A 25,504-nucleotide genomic window follows, 5' to 3' on the forward strand; every position below is an offset into this window, starting at 1 on the left:
AAATTGATGCAGTAAAAATTTTATTTGATAGAAATTTTTATTTCACTTACCATTTTTAAGAATTGCTGATATGAAAAATTTTTATTGAACATTTGTAATAATTGTTATTGTTATTGTTATTTCAATTATGAAATCTATTGTGTGTCATAAAATATTTGATTCGATAGCATCGACAATATTTCACAGGTGGATGTGACAAAATATATATAAAATTTGTAAATGTTTATGATTTTTATTAGAAGTAAAAGATTTACAAACAGAAAATTTTATTAATTCGGAGGGGGGTTACAATTAAAATGTGTTTTATATTATTTTGCTGCAGTTTCATAGAACATCGTGACTCTAGTTAGTGGTTTAGATTTTGCCTTAAGCTGTAGATTTAGTATTCAGGTTGGCACTCTGATTCTTTCTGTAGAAGTGTTGAATTAAATGACTTCTTACCTGCAAACGACCGTAAATGCCGCGATCCCTGTCACTCTCACCAAAGAAGCAATATTATATTTATGAATAATTAATAAACCGGTATTCTAAAACTTGAAATTATACATTCTTGGTGGACAAATTAGTTTTTAAAAAAATCGCAATTATAGTTTTCCCAGCACCCGATTTTGATTATTTATTTTGAAGGTGAATAACTAATGTACAAAGTATTTCTTTTACACATTTGTGACACGCAGCTCTCGCACAAATTAGTAGATACAAATTAAATAATCATATTGATAAATGGATGCCCAGTTCACAAAACTGTCTCAGGGTAAGACCCACGGCTATTTAAAAACCATAATCATATATATATATATATATATATATATATATATATATATATATATATATATATATATATATATATATATGTGTGTGTGTGTGTGTGTGTGTGTGTGTGTGTGTGTGTGTGTGTGTGTGTGTGTGTGTGTGTGTGTGTGTGTGTGTGTGTGTGTGTGTGTGTGTGTGTGTATTACAGTTGTGTTCGCCACGCACGCGCACAGCACATATTATAGCTGGTTTGTGCAATCATGTATAGTACATAAATGAACATTCGCAATGGCTACAAGTAAGAAAACGTGTCTTGATTATCACGAGAATCGATGGCCAATCCACTGGCAGTGAACGTCTCTGGACACCAACAGAGTGGGAACGGTATGTCGGATTCCGGGGGAAACGACTTCGTCAAGGCAAGAAAGTTGACCAGCCAGTCAAGCTTGACTTGAAGACTGCAGTGTTCGCTCATCCGTCGTCAGAGACTTGAAGAAGAAAAAACATACGATTGTATTTCTCTCGACCAAAATTTGCTCGAAAAAATTAAGTAACCTGATTACTTATTAGAAGCCATCTGTTATTGTTTTCATACTCCGAACAGCTGTTCCGCGGGAAACGTCATGGTGGCTGCTGACCTGACCAGAAAGTTTAAGTGATAAAAGATCAAAACTATTCATACAGCTTGGTTATGACCTTTTATTGTCGTTATTGAAGTGTAGCCGAGGAAATCGTATTGCTTGCTGAAATTTAACGTGACGTTTGGTGCGTATTAATTTTTATCCTATCAACTCTCCAGCTGATTTTGGATTTGTAAGTTATTTTACAATATCATTCATCGCTGCGATGACTGTTTATCTTAATCAGCTCCTTATGTTGGATCTACTCCCTTTTTTTCTAAGTTAACGTTATTTGCATTACCTTATTTATTTTTACTGGCATAGAAATTCGTAGAAGTCTGTAAGTGAAATTATTTATACATTCAAATAAGACATGTCTAAATGAATTAATAATAGGTAATGAACTCTTTGTTGAGCCGAGTTTTAATGATTTGCGAAAATTAATTGTAAATTTGCATCTTTATGTGCATGAATACTTACACTTATATATACATAAATTAAATTGAAGTACTAATGTTGAACGCGGAACAAAAGTTACTATAGTGATGTAAAATTCTATACGTTATTTCTTTATTTCTTTCATTACATTGTGGTCCCGCATTAAAATATTTTACTTTTGTAGATTGTTATAGCTATATAATATTTTTCGTGAAGTGCGTAACGAAGCAAATATCATAACTTGCTAATCTTTGCTTTCGGCGGCTTTTGGGTCAAGATCTCGGGATTACATTTAAAATGCACCGCATTTCGCTAATGTTTTACTTTAATTCTTAACTTAAGAAATTTCTATTATATAGGTAATTGAGTTAGAGATAAAAATTTTAATTGTTTATAGACTATTATAAATTATAATTTTTAATATTGTTAAAGGGGTGCCCTTAAATATTTCTCCTTTTTTTGTAAAAAATTAGAGACTCATGAAATGATTCGAGAATAAGAGTAAACTTATCATATTTGACAATGTCATTACAATATTCTAATTTTTTTGTTAATAGCTATTACCAGTTTTTAATAACTTTCTCCCTTCAGGATGATTTGTTTAATTGATTTCCATATTCTATATGTAACTTATTTTTTCAATAAATTAAGTACCAGTTCATTAATTCTTGATGAAAATTACTTTGTGAATCCTTATTGACATAACATCTGCATTAAATTATTTTAAACTGATGTATGGCAATATTATAACATTTCAAGCTCGTAATCTTCGCATATGTTGTTAAACAACGTAAATTGAGTAGTAATAATTTCTTTTTCTTATAATTAAATATTATTTTTATAAAATAGTAATTTTTCAATAAAAAATATTAAAACATTTACACTTTTTGAATTTAATGCTGCATATTAAGGTTTAAAATCAAAGCTTACGTCGGAAAATCTTATAAGATGAAATGTCGACAAGTTTCAATAACAACTTATCGTCGGTTAAGCAGTTCAAGGACAGCTTACTGTCTTTGAGGCAAATGTAGAAAAGAAATTACTCATATACGATATTTTCAGTTTTTTACATCAATACCATCATTTTTAATTATAGTTTCAATCAAATTAGATAATATAAGCTTATGACGAGGAATCCTTTTTTAATATATTACATTTTATTGTCATTGTTATTTTTGAAGCCAAAAACTGCAGAAATGAAAATATTAGCTCTATGAGTTGCAGATAAAATTTTTTAGTATAATTTGTTGATGCATCACATTTTTTTACTTTACGCAAAAACTAACAAAATTTTCCACTGAAGTCTGTAAGGGTGTATTTCATGTATTTGTTTATGTTTTACAGATAGGCAGAGGAATATTACCAGAGGTTTGATGCTAATTTAGTAAAGAAAGCTACACTAAGCCGTCACAATGGTTCATGACAACGCTTTGCACGGACAAGTTGCTTTAATTGGAAATAGGTATGTTTCTCTTAATAAACTTTTTTTATTTATATTTAGAAAAATAAGCAATTCCAAATATCTGTATTCTATAAATATCAACTGTTAGTTTTAATAAGCAAAATTTAAATGATGTCAGTTGATTAATATAAATATAAATCACTTATGTAAAAAAATTTAGCTAGGTGTTCAAGCTTCATCGATGAGTTTGTAAGTGTTCCTTTGCCTATATTAAAATATATACGTTATGCTGAACCTTCTTATTCGTGATTTAAATATGTTTTAATTGCACGCAATGCCCACGTGCAGCTTAGTTATCCACTATAAAGGACCGATAAATACTATTTAGTTATAATACTAATTAACGTGCATTGAAATCTAATTTGCCGTTGTTTAGTACCCCATGAGATTAAGTTTATCAAATACGGCAAGTTGTTAATAATTAATATAGTTTTGCAGCAATGTTTTGAATGAAAATAACAACCGATTCCATATAATGAATCAATCTTTGTTAAACTAGGAATATACTTGACTTCGAGGATGCATACAATAGATGCAGGACAATAGTCCAGGCATCATTTTACGTCAAAAGAAAACGCGTTATTACGAGTGTCAAGTGTACATTGTATTTAAAACGTGCCTTTAGTACTGGTAGCTAGTAATGAACACCGACAAAACACATTCAGGTATAGAAAAACGCCCTTACATATAATATAATAAAAACTTACTACCTATTCAAAACAAAAGTATCGTAATTATAAATTTAACAAAAATATTTGATTGTAATAAATTTATGGCATCCTTTGAAAAATACGTCATTGTGAGATTGACGCTAATTTTACTAGAAGCGTAACCGAGTTAACATAACGTGTTATGCTCTTGCACGAACAGTTCGCAAACGTCATTTTATCATCGTTCGCATTGCAATATAGCATATAGCTAACCATTCAGAAGAACGTTCGAGAAACATTGAAAAAATACTTTCACCGAGTATAGTACGATGCAATGTTTCTTCCGCCAATGATTGACTTAGTAAGAGTGCAACATTCTCAATTTATCTTTTATTAGAAAAACAAGTATATATCTTTGATCAATGTGCATAAAATATGAGAAATTACTTAATAACTACCTTAAACTTAAAACTAGATAATCAGTCAATGTAACTAAAATATCTGTCGTGTTTTAATTGAATAAGTATTTTATGTAACGATTTCTAAATTATGAAATATTTGCAATTTTATTTTGTTTTACTTATTACTGATTATTATTATCCATACAATTAATTATTATTAACAATAATTTTTATCTAGTCTGTATGATTTGTACGTTGCTTTAAAATAAATATTTTTATTTACAATGAAGCTTTGTATAAGCTATATTAGTACTATGCTAATACTATACTATCTTTACTAAAAAATATCTAATCTATTGATATAATCATTTTTAGAATAATTAGCATTTAAATAATACAAAAATTATGTTGTTTCCATTATCGAAGAAAATTTGACGTCCCTTTTGAAAAAATGCACCACAAAATATTTTGCCTTAACACTGGTTTGATAAAAGATAGTTCACAACAGATGCTTGTTACGCGTATGATTTAATAGTTACATCACTTTGATATTGCATTTAGAAAATGGAATATCCTGATATAAAAAAAAATTAATGAACAAATATAATCTAGTCAAAAATTCAATTTTATGCTTTATATCATTGATTATAAATAAAAATTATTTGGTACAAAAAATTATATATGCGATACACAAATCCTTCTTCACGTGTATAAAAATAAACATAATTAGAGTATTTGAATAAATCACCTAGCCCATGTTATTTGTAAGAAAGTTGGATCTGCAAAATATTTCGCAATTTTTTCTCGTCCTAAGTGAGGAAAATCAGGTTTCTCCCGTTATTTCTAGAATGAGCTTAAAACAGTAGTAACAGCAGTAACCACTGCAACGACTTTCGCGGCAAAACATTTTTTCAACGCAGCCGCAGTTCCTTTATATATTACAATCAGTATCATGAGTTGTGATGCCATATATTGACACAATTACATGCATTTTGCTCGACGCGTGCAAATCACGCACAGAGCACATCTTTTTTTACACCTCATGAGGATTTATCAAGACCAATGTATCTGCTGCTGCCAACTTTTTTTGGTTTCTGCAAGATGAGTACTTTTTGCAGGTATTATCGTCTGACTTTTACATATAATTCAAGTTGGTAAATAATTACGTAATTGACTTTCGAAACAGAAAAGTTTGGAGTAAATCGCTCACAATAATATTTTACTGTGCATAATTTCAAATAATGGAAAGTTTAATCATCATAAAAATTATATACATCGTAGAAATTCAATTTAGATTTGAAAGTTTTACATCAGTCTTATAATAAGTCGTATGTTCAAGTGAGAAAATTTTTAAGCAATAACATACATTTCTACTTTAGTTTATCAATTATTCAAAGTGAACATTTTCTTTATTTCTGTATCAATTTGTTTTATTGTAGCTTTCGAAAATTATACAAGCGGATTCGAATTTCGGGTAATTCAATATTCTTTTTCTTTTAATTTTTGCTTATATTTTTTGCTGATTTTTTGGTTGTTTATTATTAATTCTACAAGATCATAATTTCATACCGACACCATCAAAATATTTAACAAGGAGTATCTGAAAAAATGCAATTAATTTTCTTATCTAATAAACCGCTTTTATCTTAGAGAAATGAAAGTCTTTTTACCAAAGACTTAATGACCGCAATACCGAGCAGAGGTGACGCTGAGTCCAAAGTCCAATGCTCGAGAAGACTTTTTTTAACTCAGTAAACGAATGTTCTCCTTTCATTTTGTCTGACAAAAAATTAACGATTCTGCGCAACTGGTTTTATCGGCTTTCTACCTTCTTTAATGTTTTGCTTTATTCTACAGTGATGGTGGATACATGATAAGTGATTGCACTTTAGAAAACATAGTATCACTTATAAATTGATGTTTGTTCTGTAATAAAAACAATAAGATTTTTTAATAGCGTTGTATATCTTTAGAGACAGCTGGCATTTTGATTCAATTCGTTCGATTGCTACCCGAAACTTCCAATCTGTAAGTCAGTATTAATTATTTTGTACACTTAGTAAACAAGTTTTCTTGGCACAAGAGAAAAATCTTTTTTTTAGCGAGAGGAATCCTCACATGTTAAAGAGATTCTCTGTAAATAAGATAATTTTTTTAGTTATTGTCGTGGAAAATTATTGAAATGTGTATTGACAATTAAAAAAATTATTGATAATCTTTTATGAAAAAATCGTTGCCATTAATTATACTCATAGTTTAGCAAAACCTTGTAATGTTAATTTACAATAAAATAAAAACTTTCTTCACGCGTACACTGGTAAAAAAGACCGATAAAATTGTTTTCCTACAGAATTGCTTGGATCGAGGAATATTTCACATCTAAGAAAAAATGACATACGTTACACCAGCGCAAAAAGCATAATAATTATGTAAACGCTTTAATCGTAGTACTTTATTAATGGAGACTTTGACTTACGTGGCTAAACCGTGACTGTCAAACAAATTAATATTCAGGTCTTGATTCAATAGGGTACAAAACGTTCACTCGAAATGTCATCGTTGACATCATTAAATTTCATAAACACTAATACAGTGTGACGTGTTTTCAAACAGATGATAATAATTGATGGAAGCAGAGTAAGTTGGTGATAGGTGTGAGTAAATTCAAAAAAGTGCATTTTCTTAGCGCAACAGGATGGAATAATTTTAACGGAAGGGAGTTTACGCTTCGAGTAGTAGGATGGTAGAAAGAGAAATGCTTTTGTTCTTCAAAAAGATTTCCTCTTACTGCAAGATCAGCTGGAAAGGGTAATCCTCTCGCGACAAAAGGATGCTTTTGTGAGTCTAATAGGGAGAGAAGCGTATGCGACCACGGTAAACTATTATAAGATAACGTAACACAAAGAAGGCGTTTAACCGAAGAGACACACGCATGCGAATACACATGTAGACGTATAAAAAGTGCGATGCACGAAACAATAGGCCACGGTATATACTTTGCAGTGAGAGTGTGCGCGCCCCCACCAAAGAAACAACACACGTACACACACTGTAAAACGGCAGCAACGACGAGGTGCCGTCGGTCGGTCGGTCGGTTCGTCGTCATCGCAGTCCATCTCGAACCGCGAAGCCGCGAGTATATGACAATATACACCGTCGTCGAGCGCGTGAATTGTCCTCATTTTTCGTTGTATAATTCATATACATTAGACTCGTGCGTGCATTTGATGTGCATGCGAGAATTGGCAAACTTTTCAACGTATTGTTCCAAGGATCATGTAAGTGTTGGTTTCATTCGGTGCATCAATTGCTTTCCAACTCGTATCATATCTTCCATTACTCATTAAAAAAATCATCTTTCAATTGCTTCCTCTTGTTCGATAGTCTTTGTTGCAATATCTGTTTTCGGCAGGAAAGTTTCATCGAAATGCGTGATGAAATGTGCATATGATAAGTACGCTTTGCTCATTATTCATAGCTAGTTACTACTTATAAATCTGCGATACTAATGAGAATGAAAAAACAATTTCTAGAGAAATAATATTGACTGTGAAGCCTTTGTCTTTGTTGATGATACCCAGTGTGTTTTCAGTCACTTTCGGAAACGGTTTTGCTCACGCTCTATACACTCCTAAGTGAATAATTCATTGTTCATAGCTTATATACTCTTCATTCTTATTTTACTCGATTCGGTCGATTTTCGGATTCAAAACAAAAGTACATTAAACTATGAGCTCAAGACTATGTTACAGAATTTTCTATCGTTCGATATGCGTTTTCACTAAAATTCTTCAAATTTAACAAGGTACAGATCAAATCAACGTATATCTATATTTATTCTTCAAAATAGGATCGGTATTGATCACCCACATTCTGTAGTTTAGTTGCAATTGCAAAATAAATAATGCTATGCTCAAATTTATTAAACCAATTTATTCAATCTACCAAATATTTTCAGTGCTTGGTAAAAAATATAATTTGTTTATGGAACCTCGTAGTGTCAGAGTATACTAAATAAACTCGTACAAAACCTTTTTATTCGAAACACACTTATATTAGAACAAAATTTTGCCACTTTTTCCAAGAAGTACAATTATTTTTGTATTTGAAAGTATCAGAACAAATACATATTCACAAACTGAACAAATAAAATTATTTAAGATATGCATCAGACTTTTAATCTTATCATATTTAGACTATTTATCTACATTCACTGGTATCAGATAAATAAATACGTCGAAAACATACTTTGGAACAAATGTCATGTTATCTGACCATTGATTTCATTTAAGAAAGTTTAAATATCATGTATCAATAAATCTTTTGATTATCTTAGAAGCCAAAGTTGCTTCACTAAGAAAATTGGATTCATCACATCATGTGCATCATTGAACAATAAAATTAAAACTGAAAGGCAAGAAACCGAAAAATGACTTGGTATTTCAGGCAAAAGAATAACATAGAAAAATCATACATAAGTGTTCAGTAAAGGAACGAATAAAAAGCTCTTAAAATAACAAAATCGAATCATCAATTGGACATTTACCGAGTAGCAAGGATTCACGATGAAGCTTGAAGGGAATAGTTCACATGAAGATGATGGCAATGGAATCTTATTGCAATCTAGGAAAAACTCGGCGGTCAGACTGCAGATCGTGCCAGCCAAGCCTAAAACTATTACCCACTTGCCCAAACGGCCACCTGTTGATCTTGCGTTCTCCGACCTCACGTATAAAGTGCGAGAAGGACGAAAGAGCAGTAAGTATATTTTATTCTCGTCTTTCTTGTTTTCATTTCCCTACTGTTTCATTATATTTATATAACATTGCAAATTATGCCTCGTGTACCGTGGTAATATCACGATGATTATCTTTTTATTCAGACTTATTTGTGGTATCTGCAACATTTTGTTATGAATGCTTTATTCTATTATATGTAGATTATAAATTATAATAGTAATAAATTTTAAGAATTTTGATGTGAAAATCATTCAACTTAAATTATTCATTGGGATTTTTAAACAAAAATATAATTTTCAATAAAAGCACAGTAACAAAATATGCATAGAAATGTCTTGATTTCTTTTAAAAGAAAGTGAATCGTAAGTGTATGATTATATCTACGTAAAGTTATTTCGAAAGATAATAAATTCAACAGAGGTTTAATCAATGTAAATATAACTATAGTACTCCAAAGAAGAAAATGTCTTGACACTTATTACAAATTGCAATTAGCAATTAACCATCTTCGTAGGTTATTAAAATAGAACTAAGTTATGCGTAATTATAAAAAAGTAATGAAAGACATAAAAAAAGGTTTCAGTTAAACAAAAATAAATGACGTTTTTTATTCTTATGCGATATAAATCATCTTTTTTGCTGATAAAATAAATTAAACTGTTGCTAACTTTTTATTAAATAAAAAATTTGCCACTTATTTAATGTATAATTTCAAATTTCTTTACGTTCATTCAAAACCTAAAAGGAGGAAGTAAAAACACGAACAGATTTTAATAAATATTAAAAGATTTTCTAAAAATTATTTTTAATATAATATTTTTATTATAAGTATATATTTTGTTAATTTTTAGTAAGTGAATGATTTTTATTTATTACGTACACTATTAATCAGACTAATTTAAAAAATTTATTATTGTTGAAAAATAAGGAATAATTACATTAAAAAAAGGAACAGATGGTTACGTAACATTTACTTTTTTAATAGAAATATATTTAATCGAATCATTATTATTATTATTTTTTGTAAACACGATATATTTGTCTCTATACTGTTAGCTCACATCTTTGTTATTTTCACGTGAATTCAATGCAAAAAGTTTTTTGACTTTTTAGAATAACTTTTACTTTAAGAGAAAACATTGCTTGATGAAATTACGCACCTACGGCGGAAACACTATAATAACACTACACTCTAGTAGATTGAAACAGGTCAGAACATCGTACATGTGCGCGTTTGTACATACTGTTGTTTCTTACAATCCTTTTGAAAGTTCGAATCGCTATAAGACTGCGAATGGTTGCAATAAAATACTTTAGAAATACTAAATCGTTGTATTTGCTCAACACAACTTTTAAGCGATACGGAAAAAACGTTGCCGTATAACAAAATTTTTTTAAATTCTCGTTATAATATTTATTTTTCCAATTAAGATAGAGTTTAATAATAATTGTTTTTATAAATAAGTACGATATTTTGCTGATCTTTAAAAACTAATGAGTATTTCTCCACAGCTGAAAACAAAAGTTATGAATATCATCACTTTTCGTTCCAGTCACAAAGTCAATTCCTAATATAGTTTTAGAAAGCAGAAACTATAATATCACTTGTGGTGCACTATGGTAATGAGTCAAAAAGAGAGAGAGTACAGCTATTTTTGCAACTTTTTTATGCAACAGCATTTGCGTGATAAATGTCTCATTCCAGAAACTTTTCTTCCGCAAATCTCATTTAATCAAACCTATTTAAACAAAATTAAAATCTGAATGCTTTCTATCACAAAAAATATCGTACATTATGAAAACTTTTGAAGGCTTCGAACAAACATTTTTGAAATAAATATATGTAGCCATCCAATTAATAAAATAACTTTACGAATGATATTATAAATGAACTTTAATTTAGATGATTAACTGATATATAAAAAAGTTAATAATTGCCTTTTGAAATCTTAGGATTTTGAAAAGGATTATATAGCTGTTGATTGAAATGAAACCTGATATGATGGTGGTGTTTTAAAACAAATTAAAATTTTTTGGTCATAATTTATATGCGAACAGATTTTACAGTATACGAAAGATAATTTTGGCACATAAACCGTCATTACTTCTGTTAATAACGGCTCATAGTTCGACTCTAGCGACCTCCTGTTATGTTTGTGGAGTTTTTTTTTTTTTGTGGAATGAAAAAAAGTCTTGAACAAAAAACATACAACTTGCAGATTGATACATAAACGTTTACGCAAACGACTGAGAATGTAATCTTCTGACATTCAATGGTGAAATAATTCGATTTCAATGTCCACTAGGAGAATTATAAGATTTTTGCAATTTGCCTGTATGTCTGATAGTTTTTAATGCATGGCAAAAACAGAACGTTTATTTTTTAAATCGACAAGGTACATTATGTGCATATAAGCATATTTGTTAGTTGTGTGTCTTTTCACGTAGGTTGTGTGTGTTTTTTGTGCAACTCGTTATTTTCCGGGTTTTTAGTCTCGCCCAACGACGATTTGATTGTATACTCAGACATGCAGCGATGTCATGTTACGTGATCTCGCGTAGTCTGTCCAATATACCAGAAGAAAAAAATTATAAAAACAGGGATCATTGGTAACGTCTCTTGCTTATAAATTATCGTTATTGACGTGTACATTGCTAAATATTTAACATACATTGCAGACATTGTATGCGATAAATAAAAGTTTGGCATGTATGATGAAGATATTTCCAAATGCTTGATTTTTTCTGCAATAATGCATATGTCCTAAAAAAATTGAAGCACAAATGATGTATCCAAATAAATAAGGACTAGATAAAAACAAAGTTAAATTGTCAAAGTCACTTTAAAAGCAGGTTACAAAAAAAACATACACGATCGTTAACTTACAAATATGTCATATCGTCATTCCTTCTAACCACAAGAAAAGAAACCGAATATGTGTGTTTTTGAAAAAATAATAAGCATGTATCATGGTTTTCATGGCCAAACAAGTGGAGCACGACTTTTAATTCAGATTTAAGCTCACACGAAAAGCAAACAAGTGTACCAACATAAACAATGAAAAAAAACACGATGATATGCTTCTAAATTAGATGTACCAATTATTTTTATACTAATGGACGCACCAAGTAATTTTAACGTCAAAACATAAGTAATGATACTGAACTAATTGGTAATTTATATTACAACATTGCCGATAAAAATATATTATGTTTAAGAATCTAATGCTTTCGTCATTAGCGGAAAAATATCGAGTGAAAAGCAATGAAATTATGAAATTTAGTTAAACCATAATACATAAAAGATCCAACGCTTTCATTACTCGTAGTAACAAACATCTACTTATCATCTCAATTAAAAGATAAATGGATATTTTTACAAATTGAAATATTATTCGTTTAGAAACGCTCGAACAACATTGTTGATGCACGATAAAAAAATCTAAGTAAATGTACATAGTTCTCAAGCATCTTATCTGTGACTATCATATTAAAGAGCAATCTCGGGAAAGAAGTTTAGAACTCATTGACCATTTTGCTTTCGACTCTGAATGTCGATAAGCAATTGAACTAATTGAGATTTTATAAAAATAATAGAACGCCGCGGAAATAAACGTCAATCTACAATAAATGCATTTAACCAAGAGAGAGAAACAGCGAGAATCAATATAATTATGTAACGCTTTGCTAGTTTAGAAAAAACTTATCTTTTGATATAACACGATTTCAATTATTTAGAAAAAGTCAGCGAGCAAAGTTACAAGTCAAGTCACGTAAAATATCAAGCCTCGGAAGATTTTATGATACCCACTGATTTATAAAGCTATCAGTAACATTTCATTTCTAAAATTATTCAACCTGAATACGACGCTGTCATGTTAAATAATGAGACTCGCGGTTACTTTACTATTAATCGCTCTTGCGCAATTATCTTCGGATGCGGTATATATACTCAACTAACTTATACTACATTTAGTTGAAGGCAATTTCTCAACCAAACTTGTCAATAATTTATCAAACGTCTAATTATCGATCGATCGAGTTTCTGCAGATTACCAAACTCTTTATCGCCGAAAAGAAAGAATGTTCCAAAAATGTTAAGCACGTTACCGTAAGTGCTCAGTGATCAATGCTTCACAGTGATTTTAGAAATCTTTACTTAATCGAACAAAGATAAGATTATCGATTCTCCAAGATTTGTGAATAGAATATTCCTGGTTTGTTTTTACTTACAATCCCCAAAGCAAAGTTCAAATGCGGGCGAATTCTATACGAATACTGACTCGTTCCTCGAGCAATGAATCATCAGCTTAATTATCAACAAACTGCATTTTCCTCTCATTGGCTGGCGCATATTGGACTTTGTTCATCCACATAAATAAGCGTGCACAAAACAGCTTGACCGTACTCTTTGTTGCGCGAGGATCGTAATTATCTTCTCTCGATGACCAATATTTTTTTCTCCATCACCAAGATATCGTCTTTTTTTTAATGCAATGTCAAATCGCTTTTTCATTTTAATCTTTTATGTTCTATTTTCCAAGTTGATTTCAGTTATATATTTTTCTTTCGCATAAGTTGAAAACACATAACAGCATGTTGATCTTGATTTTTTTATACGAAGTTGATATCAAAGTTGTAGTGGCTTCAGTCCACTGCAACTTTGATACGGAAAAAGAAATAATTCTATGAATGATGATTAGGAATATAATTATTATATACAGGGGAGCTGTTTACCCTGAAATCGTTTAACATTATTATCTCTTCAATAAAAAGTGTTTCTGTCACCGTGAGTACTTCACAGGGAAAAAAAAGTTGATTCATGTAGTTACTCGAAAAAGAAAAACATACTAATGTAAATGAAATATTTGAAAAGTCATATGAGTAATAATTTAAACTAAATTTTCTTTTACTATTTCAGATGTCAAAACTATTCTCAAATCCGTCAGCGGAAGGTTAAGATCTGGAGAGTTGACGGCAATTATGGGTCCATCTGGAGCTGGCAAATCAACACTGCTCAATATTCTCACAGGATACAAGTAAGTGTTGTGTAAAGCTGCACGAAAAGTAAAAAATTATTTTACCGACGATAGTAAATATTCACATAATGAGATAATATCCACATTGGCTATCTCGACTTGCAGTATGTTATAAAAACGGTGCAGCAGCGATAAATTTGTACGCGGGGATTGATGACTATATCATTCGCAACGCGTCAGAAAGGCTGTTTGATAGTCAGTCCACGCGCATTTTTTGACAATCCTTAGCAAAGGTTGCAGCGTTCTAAGATGGCCAGTGACGCAAATGTAAAAAAAACTGCACTATAAGTAATCGTGACAAACATACAAAATTTATGCAAAACGCCCGAATATCATAATGGAAATTTACATAGATGCCTATATTGTTCTTCTGTCGATGTAATCGGTATGTGATCATTTGTTAAATGGAAATGTTTAACAAATTTTCAAAGGATGATGGAAAAATTGTAATCAGAATCAAATGATTCGGGTAAAAGAGAATTGACTGATTGTTTAACAACATTTACCAGGATCGTGCAATAAGTCCGTGACTTTCAAATGAAAACACTATTTATTTAAATAATTCCAATTTATTCTTCAAAATTCATTTTTCAGTCCTCCTTTCAACTCTATACAATTGTTATAGCGGTGCTCAAGTTTTGTTATGCCCTCTCTAAAGTAATTTTGAGGAAACTTCTCAAAATGCTCATTTGTTGCAGCAATTATCTCTTCATCTGATATTTTACCCGCTAGCCAAGTTTACATGTTAGAAAACAAAAATAATGTGTGAAAAATAAAATTTTTTTTCGCCAGATAGGGCTATCTTTTCTTCAGTATAGCATTAAATCCATCTAATGGAGAGGCATAATATTCTTCTGTGATCGTTATCGCCGTCTGATAATCAATTAATATTACACTAGTTGAGTCCCAAAAATAGAGTCCATGACTTTTCCGACTAATCCTATTGTCTTCGCTTTTTTGGCATAGATTCGCCACGCTCAATACACATTGTCGACTGTATTTTTCGTTTCTGACGTATAATAATAAATCTATGTTTCATCAACAGTAAAGTAATAACGTCGCAAAAACTACTTTGAATTACATTGAAACATGCTCAAACATTGCTCAGACGCTACCACGCAAGCTCGATTGTTATCAACTGTGAGCAAGCGCAGCACCCATCTTGCAGATAGCTTCCTTATACCCAAGCATTCACTTAATAAATACCATGTGCATGCTACTGAAATGTTTAGTGCCTCACTAATATCACACACTTTTAATCGATAATCAGCGAATATAATATCATGGACTTTACAATATCAGGATCGTTTTCTGAGTTGTTACCTCTTTTGAACGGCCAAGAAGCTCAGCATCAGTGATGCTTTTACGGCCGCAACAAAGTTTAGTAAACCATTTTTTAATCATGCCAAGCGATGAAGCAGAGTTTGCGTAATACTTCTTTTTATTCAGTTTCTCTGATTAATTTTTCTTATAGAAAATAACACTTTTTTCTATGCTTTCTTTTATACACTATCGTTACTTAGCTCGCTTCGCGCGTCTTTTTATTTATTTTTTTTTCTGTTTTTTATTACATTATTTATATCATACAATAATACATTTACTTAATACTTAATAGCAGCATCTTCTACAGCCTTAGTGTTATATTAGTATTAGTAACATATTAAAATATCGTTCTTTTATTGTCTCGTTGAAAACATCCGTGAACATTCTTCAAATTTAATATTCTGATAATTGGTTTCCGTTTCCTGCTTACCTCTCACTTTCCAATGTAAAAAAATAAAAATGTAATTTCCTCCTTTTTATTCTATTCATTATTTCTCTCTTCCAATCACATTTATCAAATTTTAAAACGACACTATTAATCTCAGAGTTGCCACTCAAATTATTAATTCGTACTAATTATTCCAGCCTAATTTGAAAATATAACCCCTTATTTTCTGAAAACGGTTTATTAACTGTATATTTCTATTTTTACAAATTATTATCCATATTAATTATTCATAAATTAAATTTACTGTTAAAATATCAATCTCTCACTTCTAGATAGATAATAGAGCTATTTCCAAGTATACGAAAATTAAAAATTTCACGTTCTTTTCTCGCATCAACCAATTACAACGTTGGATGTCAGCGACTCATCAATTTTTTTAAGATAAAAAATCATTGAAAAACTAAATCCAAACAGCTGTAAAAAATTTTCAAACCACCGTATTGATTTGAAATTTTGTCAACCCACTGAAACTTGATAGGACTCTAGACTATCAAAAATATTATGATAACGGCACTATCTTTTGAAAAGTGACGGACTTACCAAATGACCTTCGTATTTACTTTTCCATTCATTTTATTTTTTAATTTCACAACCGAAAGATTAGAAAATATAGCTTCTTTTTCGTATAATCTAATAATCATGGACGTACTAGCTTCATTACGATCATTGACATATATGTTTAAGCAATCTTCCACTTTATATGAAATTCATGAGCTAAATTACTAATATATGCATAAATAAACCTACAAAATCGGTTTGGCAGTGCAATGACTTGAAGTTTAGAATTATTTAACAATGGAGGTCAGATTTCCATTCATCATCGCTTGGTCTGAACACGAAATTCTTAATTTCAAATATCAATCACCTTTATTTCTTACCAAACGATTAATATTAAATTTATCCATAGTATATATTTTACAGTTATCACTGCTCGATATAAAAATAAAAGTAACTTCAAACCTAACGGCGTATTTATTTTAACAGTACATAGTCGTATACTAGACAGAATTTTTCATAATGATTTTTATAAGCGATGTTAGCAAATAGATTAATTACGAAAAAATTGTTTCTGTTTTCAGTTGAATTTTATTGTTTAAAAAAAAAGTCACTTTCGAAAGTCGCACGCGGAAGAAAACTCGTGCGATGAGTGCTGCGCAGACATAATGTCCACGCGGATATCGCGTAATCCACATTTACTTTCCTTCGGAAGTCTCACGTACACAAACGTACATTTACACTTTGGAGAAGTGAGCGATTTCACTTTCTTTGGCCCATTTTTTCGTTTCGTTCCTTTTTCCATAACTACGTTCACGTAATATGACTTTCGTCGAAAATTGAAAATAAGCTTCTATAAAAATTTATAAACGTAAAGTCAATAACGAATACACGGATAAACTATGTCATGTCACGTTTCTCATTCAATGTTGCAAACTGAGTTTTTTTGTCCAGAGACGTCGCGTTTTTATTTCATATTTTAAATCGCTATGGAAATAAGCAATAAGGAAAATTTCTTAATCGACTGGCAATTCAAATGAGCGAATCTTCGTGCACTCGTATTAGTGTATCTTCTCCGATGCTAAAAAAAAGTAAAACGCAACCTGATTAATGGTGTCGCGCCAAACTGTTCTATTTGTGAGCTGTCGATAGCTCCAGATTTCGTCATGTGATTAGCATAAAGCATTGCGATTCCTCGCGTCGGGGTCAATTTCATGTCAAGGCAATTCAACTCCTACGTATATATACACGCGCTCTTCTATCTTTTTTCCGACAGTAAGATTTCCGTCTCTTTCGAGGTCCTCCTTGGCGTTATTGAATCCTTGCGAAAAAAAAAACAAAAAAAAACAAATAAATTAACATTTTTCAACATTGAATTTCCTGTTATCAACTAAGTAGCAGAAAAAACGTTTTCATCGCAAACACGTTCCACTAGCGCAGAGCGTGTATATAGTAATACAAATATTCGTCTATGTGATGTTGCTTTTTATTTATATCAACTAGCTCTCTCTCTTTCTCCCTCTCTCTCTCCTTCTTTTCTTTCTCGACATGGTGCTCGTATCGAGAGAAAGAGATCGCTCTATTTCTTCAAGAACTGCATTGTATTTTAAATAAGTATTCAAATATTTTTCAATGCCGCTAAAGAAGAAGAAAAAAAGGCACGTGTTCGCATCAGCAAACCTGTTTTTTACTGCAATACTCGCTTCGCATTCTGTACAGATGAAACACGAATAAAGTAATTTCTTTCTTATATGTCGACATTGAAATGCTTGGGAAAGGACTGTAGTTTTTTTTTTCTTGAGTTTTCGAGGCAAAGCGAGTTCTGCAATACCATTACGCGCTGTGTAATAACTTATATTTTCAAGTGTGAAGTCAAGCATATTATATATAAATATATGGGTGCGTGCGTGCGTACATGCTCAAACCTTATTAATATAAACATATTACTAAAATCTGAGTGAATTATAAACCAAATATTGCAACAGCCACACTTATCAATATAATTAATGTAATATCGCAAATGAGTAAATTCTTAGACATTAAAGCCTTAAGAACAAGTCTCTATGCACTATTTCATAGCATTGTCACTTATCACATTATTGCCTGGGAAAAAGCTTGTAGTAACACTTTGAACAGTATTCAAAAAATACAAAATAAGAAAAAAGTTAATAAAAATACTATGTGCTAAAACAAATAATTTAACGATCCGTTTTACAATATAAGAATACTTTTTATTAGAAGTGATAGAAGATTTATAACCTACTAATCGAATATACTAGATCGCAAAACAAAACTAGACACGACATAATCATCCCTAGTGTTAATGAAACATAGGTCCAGCAGATTCATCAATGTGTTATCAGTAAAATTGTTAAAAAGATGGTTTCAAATTAATACAGACACCCTCACTGATTTAGACGAAGAGAACATATCATTAAGATATTAAATTTATTTATGTATTTATTATATAAATTCATAGCTATTAATTTATGAAGAATTTCATAACTCGTATTTTTGCTTATTTTTTTTTGTTATGTTCGCCTTGCATATAGTTATCTTGTTTACCTTTACATAATACGTCGTAAATACATTATATTTAAATGCAAAAAATAATAATAATAATTTTTTGAATAAATTTTGTGAATTTATTAAATGTAGCTAATTCTTTACAAGAAAACTATAATATAAAATTACATTTGATTGTAGAACGACTGGCATGGAGGGTAGCATTACTATGAATGGTCATGAAAGGAATTTAAGTGCCTTCAGAAAATTATCTTGCTACATCATGCAGGATAATCAACTTCACGGAAATCTAACCGTTCAGGAAGCTATGAAAGTTGCTGCTAACTTGAAACTGGGTAGGCACGTCAGCATCGTCGAAAAAGATATGTTGGTAAGGACAAGAATATCACCACAATCATGAAGCTCAATGTTTTTCACTTGAATTCTTATAATCGCGTAACCTTTCTACACACGGGTGTAAACCAACTTAAAATAAAAAAGATCCAGACTCGTTACGCACAGCTAATCTCAGAAAAATTGAACAGTGCAGTTCTTTAATTTATGCCGGTGACAATTTGTTCGTTATCCTCGTGCCAATAATAAAAATTATATGTGTGTATGTGTATATCTTACTTTTCTGTGTGTTTAATACAGATTGAAGAAATTTTCGAGACTCTCGGGCTTGCTGAACATCGGAAAACCATGACCTCAAATTTGAGCGGTGGCCAAAAGAAACGACTTTCTATTGCTCTCGAACTTGTCAACAATCCGCCCATCATGTTCTTTGACGAACCAACGAGGTAAGCACTAAATATTTAGGTAGATGGAGTTATTTCAACGTTTTGTACAGCTTTAAAAGATAGAAATCTTCCACAGAAAGTATATTCGGATAGGCGCGTCCTTGCAAAAAAAACATAATACGAACGGATAAAATTTTATTATCTACTAGCATCTCAAGCGATCGACTACATAAACCATACGAAAAACAAATTTTACACACAAGGAACTCTTCTCAAAGCTCATTTTTACGAAGGTCAGGCAAAGAACATTCGATTACATACGACGCATTGTCTTTAGTTTTTCTTCAAAATCGCATCGAAAAAATGTTAATGCGATTTTTCCTGTCGTGCACTGAAAAACCTCAAACATGAATGATGAAGCGCACATTATTAAAAAAATTCAAATAGCACCTGCTGTATCTATTAATACGTTAGAAAAAAATATATAATGAGCGGTTTTATTAAATTAAAATTCTTTTTTACTCCGTTATATTGACTCATATTACACCCTAACAAAATATTATTGATATTATATGCTTCATGTAGAAATTAGTATAATTTACGTACGTACAAACAAAATCCGAAATATGCATAGACCATTTTTAAATTTGAGTTTAACCGGTTTATCATGTTATGAGAAATAACGTCAGTAAGGATTAAGAATGCCATAGGTATATTGCTTGAATTTTTCTTTCGATGTTAACTTAAAAGTCTTAAAAAACGAGAATAATATTAATTTGTCAGAAAAGAGCAGAGAAATTTTATTCTAACTGCCATCATTTTGTTTTATTCTCTTCAAAGAGAAAAAATATTTAAAAATTTAACTCAAATATGGTTGTAGAATTTGTTGGAGAAATGTAAAGTATAGTAAATGGTGTATACATGTTTTTTTACTTTATTTTAATGTAACGTAATAAAAGTAGTCAACAAAAAAAGAAGCAATCTTACTGGACAGAGTGAGGATCCAAACCGGCTTTCGTACGTCATAGCCGCGTCATTTTTCGTTTTTTATGTCTTCGTACATACTTGATATTAAAACAGATTAATTCCTGCGACACACAGAGTCTCCTCGTAAAAATCACTCGTATGCATCGCTAATTCTCATGGCATTACGACTCGTAGCAAAAATATTCTCACAAAATATCAATTACAAAAAAGTAGATTATACGTGCATCTTATGTGTTTTATTATGAGTAACGAGTTTACAATTGTGTATTACAAAGTAAGACAGTAACCTTGTTCTTATAAGGTCAATTTTTTCTAATTCATTTCCAGTGGTTTGGATTCGTCGTCGTGCTTCCAGTGTATTTCATTACTGAAGAATTTGGCCCGTGGTGGTCGTACTATTATTTGTACAATTCATCAACCAAGTGCTCGGCTTTTTGAAATGTTCGATGCACTGTACACTCTAGCCGAAGGCCAGTGTGTTTATCAAGGATCAACCTCTCAACTCGTGCCTTTTCTCAGCTCGCTCGGCCTTAACTGCCCTAGCTATCACAATCCTGCCTCTTTCAGTAAGTTTATATAAGCCATTCACTATTTCTTCCGACGCTTATTATTATACGTCTTGATTTACTAATTATAACTATGAGCACTTATGTCAGTATCTAAAATATGACTTAAATTTCAACTAAGCACTAATGAAACTTTATTTCAACTTTGTAGTAATTGAGGTGTCGTGTGGTGAATACGGAGATAACATCAATACCCTCGTGAACGCAATCAGAAACGGCAAGCATGATATACGCGAGGGCTACCCATTCCCAGAGAAAGAATTACTGAACAATTCAAGCAATAAAGATTCCGAAATGCCTTCAGCTGATGTTGTTAATCCCAAAGACAAAAACGATGCTAACAGCATTGAAGACAAGTTTAGTGACAGCAAGCTCGACGAGAAACTCAATGGTGGCATCAATCTCAATTATAGCTTCAGGAACGATATTATCAAGAACAGTAAGTCATTCTATAATACTTGAATGATGATTTTCGGATTAAATAATATCAAATTCGATTTGGTTTTTTTAGGCGAAGTTGCTATTGTCGTCGATAAGGACAAAAAAGACAATGTCACAACTTCTTTGCTCGACGAAACCTTGATAACGACTCCCGAGAGATATCCTACGTCCGAGATCGTTCAGTTCTGGATTGTGCTCAAGCGAACGCTACTTTTTAGTAGACGAGATTGGGTGAATATCTATAGAAATAAAATCATTGTCAATTTTATATTCTATCAGTTAATAGAAATTGATTACTTTTCTTTCAGACACTCATGTATCTACGTCTTTTCGCTCATATCTTAGTCGGATTTCTAATTGGAGCTTTATACTATGATATTGGTGACGATGGTTCTAAAGTACTTAGTAATCTTGGATTCTTGTTCTTCAACATGTTGTTCCTAATGTACACTTCTATGACTATTACTATTTTATCATGTGAGTTTTATATTTGTTATACTTTTATATTTGATACTTTTTATGTTCTTACTTTGAACTAGAACATTAACGTTCGCATATCTTATTTCAGTCCCTCTGGAAATGCCAGTTTTATTAAAAGAAAATTTTAATAGATGGTATTCCCTGAAATCCTACTATTTGGCGATTACAGTGTCTGATATACCGTTTCAGGTAAATTCTTATGCACCTATAATATTTTACGTGAATGTAGATGACTCATAGCAACTTCTAACTTTCTTAAAATTTCCAATTTTCAGGCAATCTTTTGTATTATTTACGTGACAATTGTCTATTTCTTGACAAGTCAACCACCTGAGCTCTTTCGGTTCAGTATGTTCTTAGGAACATGCCTTTTGATATCTTTTGTAGCTCAATCCGTAGGTTTAGTGGTCGGGGCAGCTATGAACGTCCAAAATGGCGTTTTCTTAGCTCCCGTGATGTCAGTGCCTTTCTTGCTATTCTCCGGCTTCTTTGTCAGCTTTGATGCCATACCAGTATACCTAAGATGGATCACTTACCTCAGTTATATTCGCTATGGCTTCGAGGGAACTGCTCTAGCTACTTACTCCTTTGGCCGCAAAAAGCTCAAGTGTTTTGCAGTGAGTATAAGATTTCTTGAAAAGAAATTAAACTATGAGTTTGAAACATTAGAGCATCAAATAAGACATTGAACTTTTTTCGATTCTAGGAATATTGCCACTTCAAAAAACCACTAGAAACTCTTGAGGAGCTTGATATGAAGGATGCTGACTTTACACTTGACGTTCTCGCTCTTTTACTGATCTTTCTCGTACTCCGAATTGCTGCTTACTTATTTCTTCGCTGGAAGCTCAAGTCATCGCGATAAATTATAAATTAATAATATTTTCTAACAATATAATATTATTATCGTGTTTTTTATTTAAAATTTCGCGCTACTCACAGCATTTTAACTGAATTTGATACGTACTTTTATCAAATATGTAGCATTAATATGCGCTTTTTTCTTCATTTTTAATAGAAAAAAAAATTTTTTAATACAATGACAAGACGAAAATATTTCATAATTTTAACGATATTGCAATGCGAACATTAGTTTTATAGTTTACGGTTTTGTTACTCTCTACATAACGCTGTAAAAACATGATCATAGAAGAAATGTAGTTTAATATACTCGAAAAATTGTGAGCAACTTCAATCGTGTAAATTATTTATATATCTGCTTTTACACGTAATGTTTAGTCCTTAACTATTATTCAGGGTAAATTTATTCTTCTTTTTACTCTATATATATTATTTTATACAATTAACAATATTTCTTTAATAGAATATTGACTAAATGACGGAGAAGATAAAAAAATAATGTTTTTTATAACCATTCTTTTAATTTTTGGTTTGCTTCTAGAAATATTAAAATAATTTTTCGAAATTGTATACACATTCCAAAATAGGCACATATATTTTCGCTTCCGATAAATGAAATCAAGCGTAATTTTATATCCTTAAATGGCTGTGAGTACGTGAAATTAAGATGGAACAAATTAAAAGTTGTATAATTATGATGTGATTATTGTAAAGCAACATTGGTTATAGCACGAAACTTTTGTCAGGATTAATTGTAAAAAAAGTGGAAACATATATTAACAATGTTATTGTGCAAGAGAAAAACATTTATCTACAAACAGAACTATCGTTTTATGTATTTTGGTAAATGAGAAATAGGCGTTTATCAATGATATTATATAGTTAATTTATAAAGGAAAAAGTTATATTAAATTAATGTAGAAAAAAAATAAAATAATATTCCTTATGTTAAAACTTAAATAGCAAGTTCGGAAATTGAACAAATGTAATATAAATTTTGTTGACTATGCGGAGGCCTTCACCCTTTTATCAATACTAGTGTAAGATCATTCTTGATCAAATCGAAAATTGCAGGACATTTGTAATAGATTTTTAACAATATTTGTTATACGAATAAAGTACGATTTTCATAAATGTAAAATATTATTTCAGGTCACGTCCGTAGAAGTTTTTCAAGTATTTATCTGATCCAATAATGACAACGAAAATCATCAATAAAAAAATATTTGAGAAATAAATACCATTAAACATCTTAACAATGACTATAAAATTTAAGCAATAACTTTATAAAATATGAATATGAATTACCTTACTTTCAATTCAAGATTAAATTTCAATAACACGTTTTAAAAATTCGTCAAAAATCTTTTACTAACTTTAGAAAATTTGTTGCTGAACGTTGTAGTAAGCATGTAATAACGTTACGCGTTTCGTTGTTTTTGTTTTATAATTTGATTGAAAATTGTAAGAGCTTGTGTTTAGTACTATTAGCATAATTTTGTAGTTCGAAAGAAAATTTGAGGCACGCTAAAAGTGCTACATATTTTACAAAACTAAATGGCTGATTGATCCTTTTACATTATAAAATACTATAACGAATATACTTAAATAACGTGTATAAAAGAATGTATAAAAATATATAACACATTTTTAAATATGATACATGTAAAACACTTGTATTTAAGTACCAAACAGATATTCAAAAAGACTGAAATGAAATTACATTAATCAAAAACTTACTTTAGATAAATATAATTTTAAAGCTTTCTTAAAAATGTTAAAACTTTCTTAAAAAACTAGTAAGTATATCTTAAAATTCTCTCGGGAAAATATTCAAAGATCTCTTCAATCTCTGGAGACAAAAGAATGGTAAGTTATATTTGTCCTGCTCAATTCAACTTGCAGCTATCTAGGCTTCTCTGGATTGTAGTCCATATAGTTCTACTAGAAAAACGCACTATTTTTAAATAATTAAAACTTATACTATTTTAAAATTGGTAGGCAATGAAATCTTGGTGAAATATACAGAAAATTTGCGGATGCCTAGTAAAAAAATACTATGAACTATTTGTAGTAAATCAATATTGCTGCGATGGAACAAAAAAAGTGCACGCATTTCTATTTACTAAACGAAAATTTGATTATTCAACTATTTGGGAATGGAAATGTCAACTTATCGGAATATTCTAAGAAGCAAAGAACGTAATATTATATTATTTTATGGTGAACGAAAGTTTTAATAATATGATGAAATTCTTATCAAAATGATCTAATCAATATAAATGTAGTAAATATAGGTTAACGACCGCTAGTTGATTGAAGTAAACTGGTAGATGCTATAAGAAAAATGAAAATTTACAATGTACATCTTTGATTAAAAAAAATTGCTTTAAAATTAAAAAAATTGTATGAGATGTAGATTATTCAAAATAAATATTCAACAGACCATTAATAAAAACTAAAAAAAAGCTATATCCATCTATATGCTCATCATCCGTATAAAAAATCAAAGTATAATTCGTAACACAGATGAAAATCCTGTCGAAGTGCTCAAGT

The 25,504-nt window shown here is 30.7% G+C and overlaps 1 protein-coding gene and 1 long non-coding RNA gene across 2 annotated transcripts; both read left to right on the plus strand.

Moving 5' to 3' along the window:
- Window positions 1-1,050: 1,050 nt before the first annotated feature.
- On the plus strand, window positions 1,051-3,274 carry LOC131664823 (uncharacterized). The gene is made up of 2 exons (XR_009301973.1): window positions 1,051-1,566; window positions 3,156-3,274. It is a non-coding gene; the product is annotated as an uncharacterized LOC131664823 (long non-coding RNA).
- A 4,150-nt stretch (window positions 3,275-7,424) lies between these two features.
- Window positions 7,425-24,574, plus strand: LOC131664822 (ATP-binding cassette sub-family G member 4). The gene is made up of 12 exons (XM_058936218.1): window positions 7,425-7,602; window positions 8,771-9,082; window positions 13,985-14,102; window positions 19,075-19,264; window positions 19,528-19,673; window positions 20,928-21,166; window positions 21,318-21,605; window positions 21,678-21,838; window positions 21,916-22,084; window positions 22,176-22,276; window positions 22,363-22,704; window positions 22,794-24,574. The coding sequence occupies exons 2-12, from the start codon at window positions 8,890-8,892 to the stop codon at window positions 22,950-22,952; spliced, it is 2,106 nt and encodes a 701-aa protein (XP_058792201.1). The 5' UTR covers window positions 7,425-7,602; window positions 8,771-8,889; the 3' UTR covers window positions 22,953-24,574.
- Window positions 24,575-25,504: the final 930 nt, after the last annotated feature.

Source organism: Phymastichus coffea, unplaced genomic scaffold (assembly GCF_024137745.1).
Source record: "Phymastichus coffea isolate CEN01 unplaced genomic scaffold, Cenicafe_Pcof_1.1 PCOF00045, whole genome shotgun sequence".
NCBI classification, from domain to species: Eukaryota; Metazoa; Arthropoda; class Insecta; order Hymenoptera; family Eulophidae; genus Phymastichus; species Phymastichus coffea.

What these genes read in the sequence shown, in the direction of transcription:
- LOC131664822 (XM_058936218.1), top strand. Translation starts at nt 8,890, where the DNA reads ATGAAGCTTGAAGGGAATAGTTCACATGAAGATGATGGCAATGGAATC. An exon ending in TCACAATCCTGCCTCTTTCA is followed by an intron (nt 21,167 to 21,317) that starts GTAAGTTTATAT and finishes TCAACTTTGTAG; the next exon opens with TAATTGAGGTGTCGTGTGGT. An exon ending in TGTCTGATATACCGTTTCAG is followed by an intron (nt 22,277 to 22,362) that starts GTAAATTCTTAT and finishes TCCAATTTTCAG; the next exon opens with GCAATCTTTTGTATTATTTA.